General features: G+C 42.6%; 1 protein-coding gene across 1 annotated transcript; it reads left to right on the forward strand.

Moving 5' to 3' along the window:
* Positions 1-11,264: 11,264 nt before the first annotated feature.
* On the forward strand, positions 11,265-12,200 carry LOC310663098 (olfactory receptor 4D5-like; the record flags this gene model as incomplete). The annotated part of the gene is made up of 1 exon (XM_083410726.1): positions 11,265-12,200. One exon carries the CDS (start codon positions 11,265-11,267, stop codon positions 12,198-12,200), a length of 936 nt encoding a protein of 311 aa, XP_083266852.1.
* Between the last annotated feature and the right edge of the window lie 4,826 nt (positions 12,201-17,026).

Raw genomic sequence — 17,026 nt, forward strand, 5'->3', positions numbered from 1 at the left:
ATGTGACGCGGGTGGTGCTGTGGGTTAAACCACAGAGCCTAGGACTTGCCAATCAGAAGGTTGGTAGTTTGAATCCCCGCAACGGGTTGAGCTCCCATTGCTCGGTCCCTGCTCCTGCCCACCTAGCAGTTTGAAAGCACGTCAAAGTGCAAGTAGATAAATAGGTACCGCTCCGGCAGGAAGGTAAACGCCGTTTCCATGCGCTGCTCTGGTTCACCAGAAGCGGCTTAGTCATGCTGACCACATGACCAGGAAGCTATATGCCGGCTCCCTTGGCCACTAATGCGAGATGAGCGCCGCAACCCCAGAGTCAGCCACACCTGGACCTAATGGTCAGGGGTCCCTTTACCTTTACGTTATATATGTATTTATATATTTAATGAAATTTATATACTGCTTGATTGTACAAAACCTCACATGGTATAATGCTGTAAACCTAACAGATAGGTAGATGATAGAGATAGGTAGATAGGTAGATAGGTAGATAGATAGATAGATAGATAGATAGATAGATGATAGATGATAGATAGATAGATAGATAGATGATAGATAGATAGATAGATGATGATAGATGATAGATGATAGATAGATAGATAGATAGATAGATATAGATAGATAGATAGATATAGATAGATAGATGATAGATAGATAGACAGATAGATGATAGATAGATAGATGATAGATAGACATGGCCTAAATAAATGTTCACATCCAAAATGGTGTAGCTATTTTGGAGGACATTAATTACCTGCCATGTATGCAGGATTTCAGACTCCATCATAGCTCCATTGGTCACTGCTCTACATTTGGATCTTGAGGAGTGCATGGAATGCAAAGCATGTGCTATGGCATACACAGCATTATAGATGCTGTAGCTCTGGCCAGTCATGCTCATTTCAAATAAAGGCCCAGGAAGGTTCTCCAGTTGTTCCTCCCCTGTGCAGTGTACCTCCATATCCTCTTCTCCAGAACCTGAAAGTAAACAGCTGAATGCCTGCTCCCAGAAGACTCTAGTAAGAGTATCTCTTCTTGTTGAGTGGGGATTTAGACTTTGAAGGAAATGTTGAAATTCAGACACCTCACTGGAGTGAATTGCTAAAGATAAGGCACCATGGAACAGATCTGTGTCAAATGCCCTTTGAAATGTCTGTAATTCAAAACTCCAGTGGGCAGTCATAATCCACACCTTGCCAGCATACACACCTCCCATATATGTCTCAAGAGATAAATAGCAGTTCAACCCAAGCATGGTCTGAATGTCTGCATTTACAATAAAGACACTGAATGTGGTGGTCTTACTTAAGAAAATGATCTCATTTTTTGTGATATCAAAGTCGTTCACCATGTCTGAAAAGTATTTCATGATGGGTATTCTGTAAGTCAAGGCAGTGCAGATGCCATTCAGGGAAAGCTTTGCTATCAAGTTCTGCAAAAAAGTTTCACCTTTATCGTCAGCCGTTGCAATGAGCCCGACCCAGTTCCACTGGAAATGCAGAAGTAGTTGCACGATCCCTTCATACTGATATGCTTCATTGGGGACCATTTGGTATAAGAAAGGGAGCTTGGCTCGATCATTCACTGTTGGAGCAAATAAGCTATAAGTGACCTAAGAAAAACAAGGAGCGGAGTGTGTGTTTTCAGGTGGGTTAGAGATTGTTTCACACTCATCATCACACACTCATCTTCACTAGACTAGGCAAAATCTCACATTAAAAACCTGCTGGAAGTGAAATGTTTCCAGTTTCTTTATGACTGAAATACAGTGGTACCTCAGGTTACATACGCTTCAGGTTACATACTCCACTAACCCAGAAATAGTGCTTCAGGTTAAGCACTTTGCTTCAGGTTGAGAACAGAAATCGTGCTCCTGCAGCGCGGCAGCAGCAGGAGGCCCCATTAGCTAAAGTGGTGCTTCAGGTTAAGAACAGTTTCAGGTTAAGTACGGACCTCCGGAACGAATTAAGTACTCAACCTGAGGTACCACTGTACACCCCTTCATGGATCACTGCCTTGCCATGGCGAAGGGGCTTGAATAACTCAGAGAACCTATGAGCTATGCCGTGCAGGGCCACCCAAGATGGACAGGTCATAGTGGAGAGTTTTGACCAAACGTGATCCACCTGGAGCAGGAACCGGCAAGCCACTCCACTATCCCTGCCAAGAAAACTCGATGGACAAAGACAACAGGCATATAAAAGTTATGACGCTGGAAGATGAGCCCCTCAGGTCGGAAGGCGTCCAACATGCTACTGAGGAAGAGCGGAGGACAAGTACAAGTAGATCCAGAGCTGATGAAGTGGCTGGGCCAAAGCCGAAAGGACACACAGTTGCGGATATGCCTGGAAGCGAAAGGAAAGTCCAATGCTGTAAAGAAAAATATTGCATAGGAACCTGGAATGTAAGAACCATGAACCTTGGTAAGTTAAATGTGGTCAAAAATGAGATTACAAGAATAAATATTGAAGTGCAAGCTGGATTTTGAAGGGGCAGAAGAACCAGAGACCAAATTGCAAACATGCACTGGATTATGGAGAAAGCTAGAGAGTTCCAGAAACACATCTACTTCTGCTTCATTGACTATACAAAAGCCTTTGACTGTGTTGACCACAGCAAACTATGGCAAGTTCTTAAAGAAATGGGAGTGCCTGATCACCTCATCTGTCTCTTGAGAAATCTGTATTTGGGACAAGAAGCTACAGTTAGAACTGGATATGGAACAACTGATTGGTTCAAATTTGGGAAAGGAGTACGGCAAGGCTGTATATTGTCTCCCTGCCTATTCAACTTATATGCAGAATTCATCATGCGAAAGGCTGGGCTGGATGAATCCCAAGCCAGAATTAAGATCGCCGGAAGAAATATCAACAACCTCAGATATGCAGATGACACAACCTTGATGGCAGAAAGTGAGGAAGAATTAAAGAACCTCTTATTGAGGGTGAAAGAGGAGAGCGCAAAATATGGTCTGAAGCTCAACATCAAAAAAACAAAGATCATGGCCACTAGTCCCATCACCTCCTGGCAAATAGAAGGGGAAGAAATGGAGGCAGTGAGAGATTTTACTTTCTTGGACTCCCTGATCATTGCAGATGGTGACAGCAGTCACAAAATTAAAAGACGCCTACTCCTTGGGAGAAAAGCAATGGCAAACCTAGACAGCATCTTAAAAAGCAGAGACATCACCTTGCCAACAAAGGTCCGTATAGTTAAAGCCATGGTTTTCTCAGTAGTGGTGTATGGAAGTATGGAAGTGAGAGCTGGACCATAAAGAAGGCTGATCGCCAAAGAATTGATGCTTTTGAATTATGGTGCTGGAGGAGACTCTTGAGAGTCCCATGGACTGCAAGAAGATCAAACGCATCCATTCTTAAGGAAATTAGCCCTGAGTGCGCACTTGAAGGACAGATCGTGAAGCTGAGGCTCCAATACTTTGGCCACCTCATGAGAAGAGAAGACTCCCTGGAAAAGACCCTGATGTTGGGAAAGATGGAGGGCACAAGGAGAAGGGGACGACAGAGGACGAGATGGCTGGACAGTGTTCTCGAAGCTACAAACATGAGTCTGACCAAACTGCGGGAGGCAGTAGAAGACAGGAGTGCCTGGCGTGCTCTGGTCCATGGGGTCACGAAGATTCGGACATGACTAAACGACTAAACAACAACAACCACTGTACAGGAAAGGGGAAACCTCAGAAATCCTTAGAGGGATTCTCCAGAGCTGCATCTCAAGTTCATTCACTTAAGGCAGGGGGCTGGGAAACTTGTACAGCAAAAAAGGTCCATATTGCCTTCTGGGCAAAGTTCCATGGGCCACATACCAGTGAGGGGTGGATCGAGAAGCAAAAGTGTGAGAAGCAACGATATATATTCATATATGTCATTGGGTTTATAAATGCAATTACTTGATATATGTTTTATTGTATTGTGGAATCACTTGGAGATGCTTTGTAGGAAGCTATTCATAAATGAAACGAAACATCACCACCTCCAACAATTTATCTTTGTAAAATAGTCTACATTCTTCACACACTCCTTTGTCCTCCATCCAGGCAAAGAAGAGGCTTTGCCAGAGTCATTTGGACAGCACATACCTTTTTAAAATTGTTTTTGTTCATGTCTTATTGTTGCATTTGTAGTCTAGCTGTAAATCACTTTGGTCCTTTCTGTCAGAGTTCAGTGAATACTGATCTTCCCCCACTCATGGCAGACAGCCAAGGAAAGTAGACAAAGAAGCTCTGACTGCGTCTTTATTCAGTATTCACAGCAAGAGGCATAGGTATGCTGACTCTTAGGTTAATGGCGTTGCTCCTACTGAGCTCCTCCCCCCCTCACTTCTTAGCAACAGCACTTACCATTGCAGTGGTCAACGGGGGCTAATTGTCTCTGAGTACTTTGTTCTTCCACTTTCAGTGCATGCCAGGTTATGGGAGAAGGGGGCTCAGGAATGCTTTCCAAGTGATAATGTATCAGCTGGCTGCTCTGTCTCTCTCCCCCCCTTATCTTCTCCCAACACCTCCCAACTCTTCTGTTCACCTGTCTCTGATCTGTGACCTTCCTCAAACCACTGCTGTAAATCAATACTGCCTTCCTCTTCTCTGGAGGAGGGGGGGGCAATCTCCACCACTCCTCCTCAGTCCAGCCCCCCTCAGTCCAATCCCTGACACTTTCTTTTAGTGGGAAGTGCTGTATAAATTTAAGAAACCTAACCTAAGCTAGTGATGAATCCCCCATATACCATGCATGCGACCCACCTGTGGAGTCTTGTAAGTGCCTAAGATAGTGGCTATGTGGAGGGAGGTTTCCAAGTCCAGCCCCCCAATGATGGTTACCATCTTCTTCTCAGTGTCACAGGTGTAGTTGGGCACAATCTTATCCTGACCGCTGAGAAGCTTCAAGGTGTTCTGGTAAGTCATCTTTGCATCAAAGTAGTTCTCATAGACATGGAAACCCAAAGTGATGTTGGGTAAGAGCTCAGAGTTCTCACTGATCTCCTTCACAGCAAACACCAAGGAGAGGACATGCTGGTAGTTCTTTGGGACTGATCTGCAAGAAGAATCACATGTCAATTTTTGCTCTCTGTGAGCCCCTAAAGAAGAAGAGACGAAGGTAGAAACTGCCATTACCAAACTGAGCAGTCTTATCAATGTCTATATCTTAATCAGCATTTGTTTGTTTGTTTGTTTGAACAATTTTGATACTGCTTAACACTGTAAATTCTGAGCAGTGTACAATAAGGTTACAAAATGGAATGAAATCAATGAAAAGTAACCATAAAAGTGAGATTAAAATGCCCACTGATTATTTACTTATTTATTATTTAAAGTCTTCAGCAGGGAAGGAGGCTATCTAACTTCAGCAAAGAAGAAGTTCCACAGAACTGGGTCTACAATATTGATTACACAGCTTGTGCAAAACCACGGATAAAACACTAGCAGTGTCTGCACCAAAGACCTCAGGATGTAATTTAGACCCACTCCCAAAGAACTGCTGTCTCCAAGTGCCTTTACTTACGCAAGTCCCTCTATCTGCTTCATTTGGGGTGGTCCATTGAATATTATGCTATCTGAGAAGAATAAGAGTTGAGAAGCAATTCCACCAATGATGAAGCTACTTGGTTGATAATACTGGTGCTGGATATGGACTGGATTGTCAAAAGTGCACATTGACAGATTTGCCTTACTGTATCTTTGAGGCTGAATGACTAGAAGAATCAGGAAGAGCCCAAGCATTCTGGGGGGCAAACCCCTTTCTCCTGACAATAATCCTGCAGTTTCCAACACAAACGTCACTGAGGTAGCAAACCTGCACCTGGGCTAATCATTTCACCTTCTGGGTGGGAAATCACATGGAAAACTATCAAAGGACTTTGCCCACAAACTATAAAGCATGGAGAAAAAACTTCCAGAGTCCCTCCCCGACCCAGTTCTGTATGGCAAAAGGGCATTTTATATAAGCCTTCAAGGTTGGTTATTGATGCTGACTATGATCTCTCCAAAGTCTGGTGAGAACCATCAAGATTGGGAGTGAACAAGATGGGGAGTACATTCAGATAATTACAGGATTCATCATCTTCTCTCCAGAGGCACACTGTGTAAGAAAACATGTTTGTCTAAGTATGCTGCATCTCTTCTCTTAGAAGTGACAGGAGGGTCACTTGTGCTCAGTTTCTCTCAATTGTACCTTAATGTCCTTGGATGGAACCAGAGAGGAGGTGACCATTTCTGGAAGCATATGTTACATTGCTCACATTGTTGATCCCCTTTGGGAAGAGCAACCTGTGGGCCACCAGATTTTGTTGGACTCCAACTCCCATCATCCCTGACCATTGTCTACACTACCTGAGGATGATGGCAGTTGGGGTCCACATGGAGGGCCGCAGGTTTTCCATCCCTGCTGTGAGGCTAGAGTCAAATGAATCATTAGATTTGTGAAGTATCAACAGTGTTTATGTTGACTATTCAGAGGTGTGAGTTGATGTATCACAGGTTTGCCCCCACTGTCAGAAAGGCCAGTGGCTGTGGGTAAACAGCAGCAAGAGGGTTATTGGCTTCATGTCCTGTTTGTAATCACCAAGGGAAAATAGAGTGCTAGACTAGATGGGCCTTTGGTTCAGTCCAGTATAATTGCTCTTACATTCTTAATCACATCAATTCACGTGGTCCTGGCAGTCCAAAAACCAGCATGATGGTCATTCTCTCTGTTGCATGTCTGATAATAAAAATGCTGGGCTCCAATTAAAAGTCCAATACTTAATATTAAAAGACCTAAATGGCTTGGCACCAGGAGACCTAAAGGAACACCTCCTCCTATATATATACCTCTTTGGACCTTATGCAGTTGGTAAACCAGGGAAAGGGCCTCCTTTGTTGTGGTGGAGTTTTTTGAATGCCCTTCCCAAAGAAAGACATATAACCCGGCACTGGGGGGACAATGAGAGCTTGTTCATTAAGGGCAACTGCTTCATTGCAGAGGGATCGTGGGTGGCGAGAGGAGTGTTAAAACATCCTTTCCTGCACATTGTGGTCCCAATAAAAAAAAAGTCCCTTAATACTTAAAAAAGAACCAAACATATTCCGTGTTTTCCTTTTAGCAAAATATGTTATTTGACTTTAGAATGTTTCTCATCACTCAAGGTACAAATTGTCTCCATTGACAACTATGGTGGTTTAGGATGATGCAAAAAGTCTTGTACATGAGCAGAAACTGAGCTTTCTGACACACAGAATAATGCACCCTCCCTGTCTCCTTACCCTCTTGAGGACATGAAGTTTCTTTCACTTCCTGTCTGCAAATGAGCACCGCACAGTCACAAATTAATAATTCCCTTTGCAACAAAGCTCTGGGATATGCTGTCACTAACTTCTCATGAACTATTCATTCATTGTGCTTATACTTGTTTCCTTTGCCTTCAGAAGTGATATATCAGCAGCCACAAACATATTCCATCTTGGTGGAGTCTCTGTGTGGTGGGACCAGGAAATGTAACAGTTCCACACTCCTAAATGAAGCTGCAAGTTAGATTGAAGACCACCAGGACAATGGAGGTAAATGCCTGCAAACCAAAGTCAATTAAGACATTCCCATGGCTTACTACAGCATTTCCAATGGCTGTGCTAGTTGCTGAGGCTGTTGGATAGAATTATTGCCTTGGTAGACCTTGATCTGAAGCAGCTAGTGAAGAGAACCTGAGTAAGCACTCTTGTTCTGTAGACTTAAAATATGTAGGTGGGAATCATGTGTGTGTGTGTGTGTGTGTGTGTGTGTGAAATTGTGTCATGTAAGGCAGGTGTTAGCCCATCTCTGATGTAAAACAATACTTTGTTGAATGGACATCCACGTCAAAAACAGCATGGCAAGATGAAACCTGATGAAGTCAAGTAGTTTGTGTATTTATTTATTTGCAATTATTCTATACTTCCAAAATGAAGAAAAAAATCACAGCATAATAGCATAAAATCAACAATAACATTACATAACTGCAGTGGTACCTCGGGTTAAGAACTTAGTTCGTTCCAGAGGTCCATTCTTAACCTGAAACTGTTCTTAACCTGAGGTACCACTTTAGCTGGGACCTCCCGCTGCTGCTGCACTGCTGCCACATGATTTCTGTTCTCATCCTGAAGCAAAGCTCTTAACCCAAGGTACTATTTCTGGGTTAGCAGAGTCTGTAACCTGAAGCGTCTGTAACCTGAAGTGTCTGTAACCTGAGGTACCACTGTAGGGGCATTACAAATGCTTACTATGTATCTTATCTGTCAATCAAATTGCTATTTATAATCAATATGGTCATGATGCAGAGGTGTAGTTCACCCCTCTTTTCTTTGTTTTAAAAGAAAAACAACAGCAACCTTAGCTCCACCCTTCAAATTTTTTATTTTTTATTTTTTTAAGATAAGACAAAACTTTATCAGCATTACCCAATGGCCATAGCAACAGTAAAACATTACAGTATATGCAGAAAAGGAAGTTTGATATAAGAGCACAATTTAAAGTCCTGAATCAGCCGTCAGTTAGTGGCCCTTATTCTGATTGCCCCTGCTATGAACCTAGCCACCTTTGCTGTTATTTGCTCATTTTGATCTCATAGAAGAAAGGACATTGTAGCAGTGGTTGAGCACCCTGGGATGGTTAGTACGAGTGGGGTGATGATTTCGTTCCACAGGTTTTTGTAGAGAGTACAAGACAGGAGGACGTGTGCCGCTGTTTCGGTGCTACCATCTCCACAGGGGCAAAGACGTTTCTCAGGCGGAATCTTTTGGAATCAACCCTCAAGTACTGCAGGTGGCAAAACATCCAGTCTTGCAAGTGTAAAAGCACATCTGTATTTTGGGATAATACGTTTGTGCAGATATAGGGCCAGAGAATCAAAATGGAGAGGTGGAAAATGAACATACCAAGGGCAGATTTTCCTTCTAGTGGCCAGGTTATTCTGATGCTTGATATTTTTTTGGACATTGACCAATTAGACTGTTTACTTTAGTAGGGCCCATAATAAGTAGGTGTTGTGGGGATGGGCCACAAGAGTGAAGTTTTGGATAGATGGTTTTAAGCCAGGCACTTTTATGGGAGTCTTGAAGTACTAGGGCTAGTAAACCGGGGGGGATTTGAGTTTAGGCGGAGCCAGAAGTTAAGAGCTCTTTGCCAGGTCTGTACTTCTACTGAAGGGAGACTTGCCTCCAGTCTCAATGATGCGTTTGGGACGTATGGCGGTACAGGAAAAAATCTGCCTTAGAAACTTTGATTGAACAGCTTCCAAAGTGCTAAGATGGTTACCAGTCCAAATCTGAGCCCCGTATAGTAGCTGTGCTAGGGGTTTAGCTTGGAAGACGTCTAGGGCTGATGGTATATGTTTGCCACCCTTTGTGTGGAAAAAGCGAGTCAGAGTCTTGGCACTCCCCATGACCCCGTAGACTGGAAGAAAAGGCCCAGATATTTGAAAGCTTTGACCTGTTCGATTGGTTGATTGTCTATACACCAACTGTGGGGCCTATATTTTCTTGAGAAAACAATAACTTTAATTTTCTGATAGTTTACGACCAGGTGTTCTCTCTGGCAATACACTGAGAATTCTCTTATCAATCTTTTTAGGACTATTTTTGCTTGGGATAAGAGGACCACATCATCAGCATATAATAGTACAGTGATTGGTTTTGAGGCCAGTTTAGGGGCATGGAAATCTGGAGATGTTAGGCACTGGACCATGTCGTTTATGTATAGGTTAAGAGGGCCGGAGCTAAAATGCATCCTTGCTTGACTCCCTTTGTGGCTGGTACAGATCCTGTAAGTTGGCCATTTGTAGAGCAACACACTTTCAGCACAGTGTCTTTATAAAGGCAGTTAATCAGATATAATAATCTTTTGTCTATGCTTGAGGTGTTCAGTTTAGCCCATAGTCTTACTCGTGAGATTGAGTAAAAAGCAGCTTTCAAATAAATGAAAGCAGTTTATAGCACACCGTGAGATTGCTTGGCGTACTTATCTATGAGGTGGGTTAGGACGAAGCAATGGTCTATAGTAGATCTGCCTTGCCTGAATCCTGCTTGCTCTTCTGCAAGGATAGCCTCAACATCAATCCAGTTGATTAACTTATTGTGGAGGTGTTTTGCATATAATTTACTAACTATAGGTAAGAGGCAGATAGGTCTGTAGGTGGCCGGATCTGTTGTGAGTGGCCTCTGATGTGGCACAGGGCAAATATATCTTTCCCTCTGTCTCCAATATGAGTATAGCAACCTGCCTTATACTGAATCACACCATTGATCCATGTGGCTCAAGGTGCAAAGCAGATGCTCTACCATGGAGCCCTGACCCTCCCCTTAATGTTCAGGCTGTAAGTGTCATTGCTTATGTAACCAAAATAGCACCACTCATGAGAGGGATGTACCAGAAGGCACAGAGTAACTTCAAAGTGTTCGTGCATTTTTGAAGGAAAATATTCTAAGGGAAGCGGACTCCAAAGCTTCCCAGCGAGAACTGACCATTGTCATGGAATGCCCACATGAAAAGGGGAAATATAAAATGGGAGAGGGGTTGGAATGAAGTAGAAACACTGGAGATCAAAATAGCAGCTCTGCCCATTGCAATTTTGTTGCAGTTCCTATGTTTTAAGAATGAGAGCAAAACGAGTACAGTGTTACTTCCTGTTACAAACTTAATTCGTTCTGGAGGTCCGTTCTTAACCCAAAAGCATTCTTAACCTGAGGCGCCCTTTTGCTAATGGGGCCTCCCGCTGCTGCCGCGTGACTTCCACTCGCATCCCAGAGCAAGGTTCGCTACCAGGAGACCTACTTCTGGGTAAGCGGAGCTCGTTACCCAAAGCATTTGTAAGGAGGATGGTATGTAACCTGAGGTTCCACTGTACTCAGAAATACCACCAGCTGCATACAGCCCACAAAGTGATGCTTTTTTCCGGACACACACACATCCAACCAATTCTATCAAATTATAACTATAGATCAGTGGTAAAGTATCTGTACTCAGGAAGTTCCAAGTTTAATTCCCATCATCTCCAGGTAGGACTGAGAATGTCCCAAACTGAAACCCTGGACAGCCACTGCCATCCCATGTGGACAATACTGAGGTGAATGGTCCAATGGGCTGGACTGATATAATGCAGTTTCTTATGGTCCTACCAAAATGTGACAAAACGTTGTCCACAACATCAATGGAACAATTTTTCTTTATTTAATTTTTTCTTCCATAGCTTTTATTGATAACTATCCTGTATTCTTTCAGAGTCCCATCAGTGGGGCCTCAGCACACATGATGGAAGGAGAGAACGACACCACTGTGAGAGAGTTTGTATTTCTTGGGCTGACCAGCAAGCCAGAAGTGAAGGTCCTCTTGTTTGCTTTCTTCTTGGCTGTATATGGCACAACCATGCTGGGCAATCTCTTAATCGCTAGCCTAGTGGCTTATGCACCTATCCTCCATACCCCTATGTACTTCCTCTTAGGAAACCTCTCATTCCTTGATTTCTGCTACTCTAGCATAACTGCTCCTAAAATGTTGGTCGGTTTCCTATCAAAGACCAACACCATCTCTTACATGGGCTGCATTTGCCAGATCTTCTTCTTCCACTTCATTGGCGGCATCAAGATCTTCCTTCTTGTCATCATGGCCTATGACCGTTACATTGCCATCTTCTGCCCATTGCGCTACATGGTCATCATGAATGGGGCAGTGTGTGGTGCCCTGGTGTGTGCCTCCTGGACTGGTGGCTTTGTCCACTCCATCATCCAAGTGGCCATTATTACCCAGTTGCCCTTTTGTGGCCCCAACAAGCTGGACAACTTCTACTGTGATGTGCCACAGGTGGTCAAACTGGCTTGTACTAATACTTTTGTGGTGGAGCTACTCATGGTGTCCAACAGTGGCCTCGTGACTTTAATGTGCTTTGTGGTGTTGCTTGTGTCGTACTCCATCCTTCTGGCCAAGCTGAGAGCAGGGTCTGCACCCAACCGGAGCAAAGCTATCTCCACCTGTGCCTCCCATGTCACTGTAGTGACCCTGATTTTTGGGCCTTGCATCTACATTTACATCCATCCCTTCCGCAGCTTCCCCATGGACAAAGCCATCTCTGTTCTCTATACTGTCATCACTCCCATCTTGAACCCTTTCATTTATACCCTGAGGAACAAAGATTTCAAAGTTGCATTAGAAAAGCTCAAGGGAAAGAAGCAGAAGAAATTGACTCCCTGACAGACTTTGCAACTGACTCCAATTCATATTGTGTATGGTTTTTTCACCATTCAAGGTGAAGCTGTGTACAAATGACCACGTTGTGGAAATCAGACCATGAGAGAATCATTTGAAGCATATGCCGGGCATCACTTTATTTTCTGATATGCGTATCAGGAGAGAAACCTTGCACACCTGTGCCATAGGTGCTCTGAACATTGTAAGTGCAAACTATTTATACAGAAGTTGACATATGACAAGCACACAAGTCACTTTCTCAAATATACTGGAAAATTACAAAAGTTGAAAGAAGTTACTAAAATAGGTTTGCTCAGCCCCTTTCTTAGTGTTATGTGACAGTTTATAGTTATTCCAATCCTTTGTTTCATACAAATGTTAACTGTTGTGCAGAGCAAAGTTGATTTGTCAATTATCCAGAAGTCTAGACCTTATTGATTTCTCCAGCAACCTCTTGATTTTCTGCACCCTTTTTGAGAGGAGAGAAATTGGGGCTGCCACACCCCAGAATTTTCTAAGGGATAGGAAAGCAATTCTTTAATGGTTTCTCAGGGTTTGGGGGCCCTCACCTTTCCAAGTGGCACTAAGAAATAGCTCCCTTCTTGTTTTCCTGAGGTTACTTGTTTTCTACCACTGCTATGGATAACAAGTACTTCCACACCACTTTGCATCCACCACAATTTCCCAGACCTAGCATCTTTCCAGGGAATTGTGTGTTTGTAACAACATACAAAAAATTGCTACATAAGCAATGGCATTCACAGCCTGAACATTAAGGGAAGGGTTGTGGCACAGTGGGAGAGCATCTGCTTTCAAAACTGAAGGTCCCTGGTTTAGTCACCATCACCTCTAGGTAGGGCATGGAACGATTCCCTGCCTGAAATCCTGGACGGCTACTGTATATGACTGTACAATATTGTCTACGTACATCAATGTTGTAGGCAAAATTGATGGTGCCAAATATTTGGAGAATTTCAATGCCTCTCCTCTGAGCCAAACAAAATGATGTAATTATTATTAATAATACCACTTTACTGGAATGGTTTACAAAAGATGAACAGGTTAAATCTGTAATGATACACTGAGTGAAAGATTTTAAGTATGATATACAATTTGCAGCATGGGAGAAGTTATGGAAATGTGATTTGAAATTTACAGCATGTTGTACGTTTGAAAGAAAATTATATGAAAATGATGTATCGATGGTATCTAACTCTGAGTAAATTAGCAATAATGTATAAAACAGGATCAAATATGTGTTATGTGCAGAAATTCCAAGGGAGCAGAAAAGATTATTTATGTACGCACTGACGGCTGTGTGGATGTTATTAGCCCAGGGCTGGAAAGAAGACAGAGTCCCTCCCAGAGAAGAATGGCAGATTAAGTTGATGGACTATGCCAGAATGGCAACAATGACCAGAAGAATCAGAAATCAGGATGACCAAGGCTTTAATAAGGAATGGGGGAAATTTATAATTTATCTTAAAAATCATTGTAAACAGTTAAAATTGTTAGTGGGATTGGAATAACACTTGTAATGTAACAATGAACTACGGACATAATGGAGATACACAAATTTGGATTAATATAAAAGATGCAGAAGGAAAGTATTAACAATAATACTACAAAAGGGAGGAGGGAAGTCCAAGGGATTCTTGGGAATCTTGTTTTTATATATTATGCTATTATGTGAATGTAAATATTAATCTGGAAAATTAAATAAATAGATTTTTAAAATAACAACAACAATAGTAACAACAACACTACAACTCCATGTATGTTTTTTGTTCCAAGGTTGAGATAGTTGTGCTTTTTTTAATTTGCTTCTGCATTCCATTTTATGTTATATTATACATTTCTGTTCTTCTAGGTTTTTATTACTATTATTATTACTGTAAGCTTCCTGGAAAACGTGGTTTCTTACATACCGTAATTTTCCTTGTATAAGACATCCCCATGTATAAGATGCCCCCTGTTTTTGGGGATTCAAATTTAAGAAAATGGGGGGAGGTGGCACATGTCAGAAAATCCACCTCTTGTCTGCCCCCATTCCGCCAGAAGCTGCCAATGGCCCGCCCAATTGCTGCAGTGTCAGCCAATCAACACCAGTCATTGATGCAGCAACCAATGACATGCCCAATAGCCACTGACTGCCACGGCAGAAACCAATCAAACGTCCATCCTCTGCACTACCCATGTATAAGACCCTCACTTTCTAGCATAATGTTAAAGGAAAAAAACTTAGTCTTATACATGGAAAAGTACGGTGTGTGTGTATTACTGTATTATTAAGAAACAGATGAACCAACAGCAAGCCACTCTACCTCCCATTCCATCTTAATCCCAAACCAAGCAGCTCCTGCTGAAATCTTAAACTACCAGTGCAAAAGGTAAAGGTAAAAAAGGTAAAGGTAATCCTATGCAATCCTATGCAAAAGAGTACAACATTGTATTTTAGGGGAATGTACGTGTAAAACTGCATCTATTGGTGAAAAGAACATCGAAAAATACATTACATATTGTTAAAAAATGCATTGCAGGTTGTTAAAAATGTGTTTATTTGGTAAAATGTCATTCCAATATATGCATTGGGGAAAATGTGCACTAAAATGCTGGCAAATTTCTGTGGTGACTTTTTTAAGGGTAGTGGTGGTTGTGAACTGTGGAAATGTGTGGAACTGAAATTAACACTGGGAAAATGAGAAACTGAGGGAAACTGAAACTGATAGATTTTTCAACCCCTATATAACACTGACAGACAGTGTGGTATAGTGGTTAGGACCTGGGAGACCATGGTTCAAATCCCTGCTTGGCTACAAAGCACACTGCATGACCTTGGGCTAGGCCCTGCTTCTCAGCCTAACCTACCTCACAGGTTTGTTGCGATGATATAATGAATCAGACAGGGAATTCTTGGATGCTGGCCCATTGCCTTTCTCATCTCCCACTGTAACTTTCAGTAGCCAGGGGAGCTCCTCAAAGTTTTTTCCTTCTGAGTACCCCATGGGAAAACCCAAGTTGCACTTTTAATAATTCCCCTTGCAACCTGCATGTCGCCCAGAAGTCGCTCATGCTCTCTTGGGCCCCAACCGATCCAGAACTTCCAAGCCCATTAAGGGCATTGCATTTTGTAGATCAAATCATACGTTGCTAAGAAGATGCTCTCTCAGGTAGAGCAAATGCTGTGCTGGTGGAAAGAAGTGGCTTCACTTTAGCTGGTAGGTGCCATGCAGACTCTGCTAATCCATAGTCCCTATAGTCCTGCGAGTGATTCTTCCCCATAAAAGGCTTACAGGATGCCCTTTGTTTTAAGGTAATGCCTTTTCCTACAGAGAGTATTATTGCTACAGGAAGCAAGAAATACCTCTTTGATTTCAGAAATTTATTTCTATAGCACTCTGCAGAATTGATGCTAGGACGTACTGTTTTTAATTTTTCTTGGATCGCCCCTCATTAATGGGAGTTTTGTCTGAAGTAGGTCAGAAAAAGATGTGTGACTAAGAAGTGAGAATGGTGTGTGTAAAGTATTAGTCAGGTATGACTGAAGGCTGACGATAGATATTAGGATGGAAAGAAATCAGAGAGCAAGAATGTTGAAACAGCTGACTAATGGATGAGAAAGGACCAAATGAGAGGAGAGTAATAGGTTCCTATTTCAGCCAATTTGCCTGAGGTATTCAACACATCCTAAATAAGCTAAACCAGGAATGTTTTGAAATAACTGAGCACAGAATTGTTAACATTGGGGAAACCGTGAAACTGAAATAATATTTGTTCATTTCACATTTATTTCATGAGTCGTCCAAAGAGTTTGTGGGAGCTCTCTTCTCTCCCATGTGAGGTCGTTTAGGAATTAGCGAATTCAACCTAGGCTTCCCATATTCTAGACCATTCCTCTTCAGCCCAGGATATTGCTGGACTCCAGTTCCCAACAGCACCAGTCAGCATAGTCAATGTCCCAGGATGGAGGAACATGTAGTTGTGCAACATCTAGAGGGCACCTGGTTGGAGAAGTCTGTTTTCAACTGATGCTACGGCACTGCTGAACTATTTGCTGTTCACCAAGGAATATATAAATAAGAAAATACTGAGAAAAGGAATGAGGTATGGGAAAACCCACCAGTGTAGTGTAGTGGTTAAGAGCGGTAGTCTCATAATCTGGGGAACTGGGTTCGCGTCTCCGCTCCTCCACATGCAGCTGCTGGGTGACCTTGGGCCAGTCACACTTCTCTGAAGTCTCCAGCCCCACTCACCTCACAGAGTGTTTGTTGTGGGGGAAGAAGGGAAAGGAGAATGTTAGCTGCTTTGAGACTCCTTAAAGGGAGTGAAAGGCGGGATATCAAATCCAAACTCTTCTTTATAAATCTCTATAGACATGTAATTATTCTTGCAGCAAAATCAACCAAGAGTTTTGTGGCACATTAGAGAGTGATACATTTATTATGGCATAAGCTTCTGCAGTCTTGAGTTCATGGAAGCCTATACCATAATAAAAGTGTCAGCCATTAAGATTGCACAAGACTCTGTTGTTGCTTTTAGGAAGGAGCTCTTATGGGGGTGTGACAGAGACATGCTTCTGGAAGCGCTGCAGCTCAGTGACAGAACATCTGTTTGCATGTAGAAAGTCACAGATTCAGCCCCTGACATCTTCAGATAGGGTTAGGAAAAATGGACCTTTCTGAAAATCTGGAGAGCTGCTGCCAGTCAGATGGACCTTTGGCTCCTGTGTTCAAGTGACAGCAAAAGACACAGAAGTAATTTCTGTTGTCTAAATACAGGAATAGCCAACATGGTGCTTTCCAGGTGTTAGACTTTCAGCTTCTATCATT

Source organism: Podarcis tiliguerta (genome assembly GCF_965153285.1).
Source record: "Podarcis tiliguerta genome assembly, chromosome: 13".
NCBI lineage: Eukaryota > Metazoa > Chordata > Lepidosauria > Squamata > Lacertidae > Podarcis > Podarcis tiliguerta.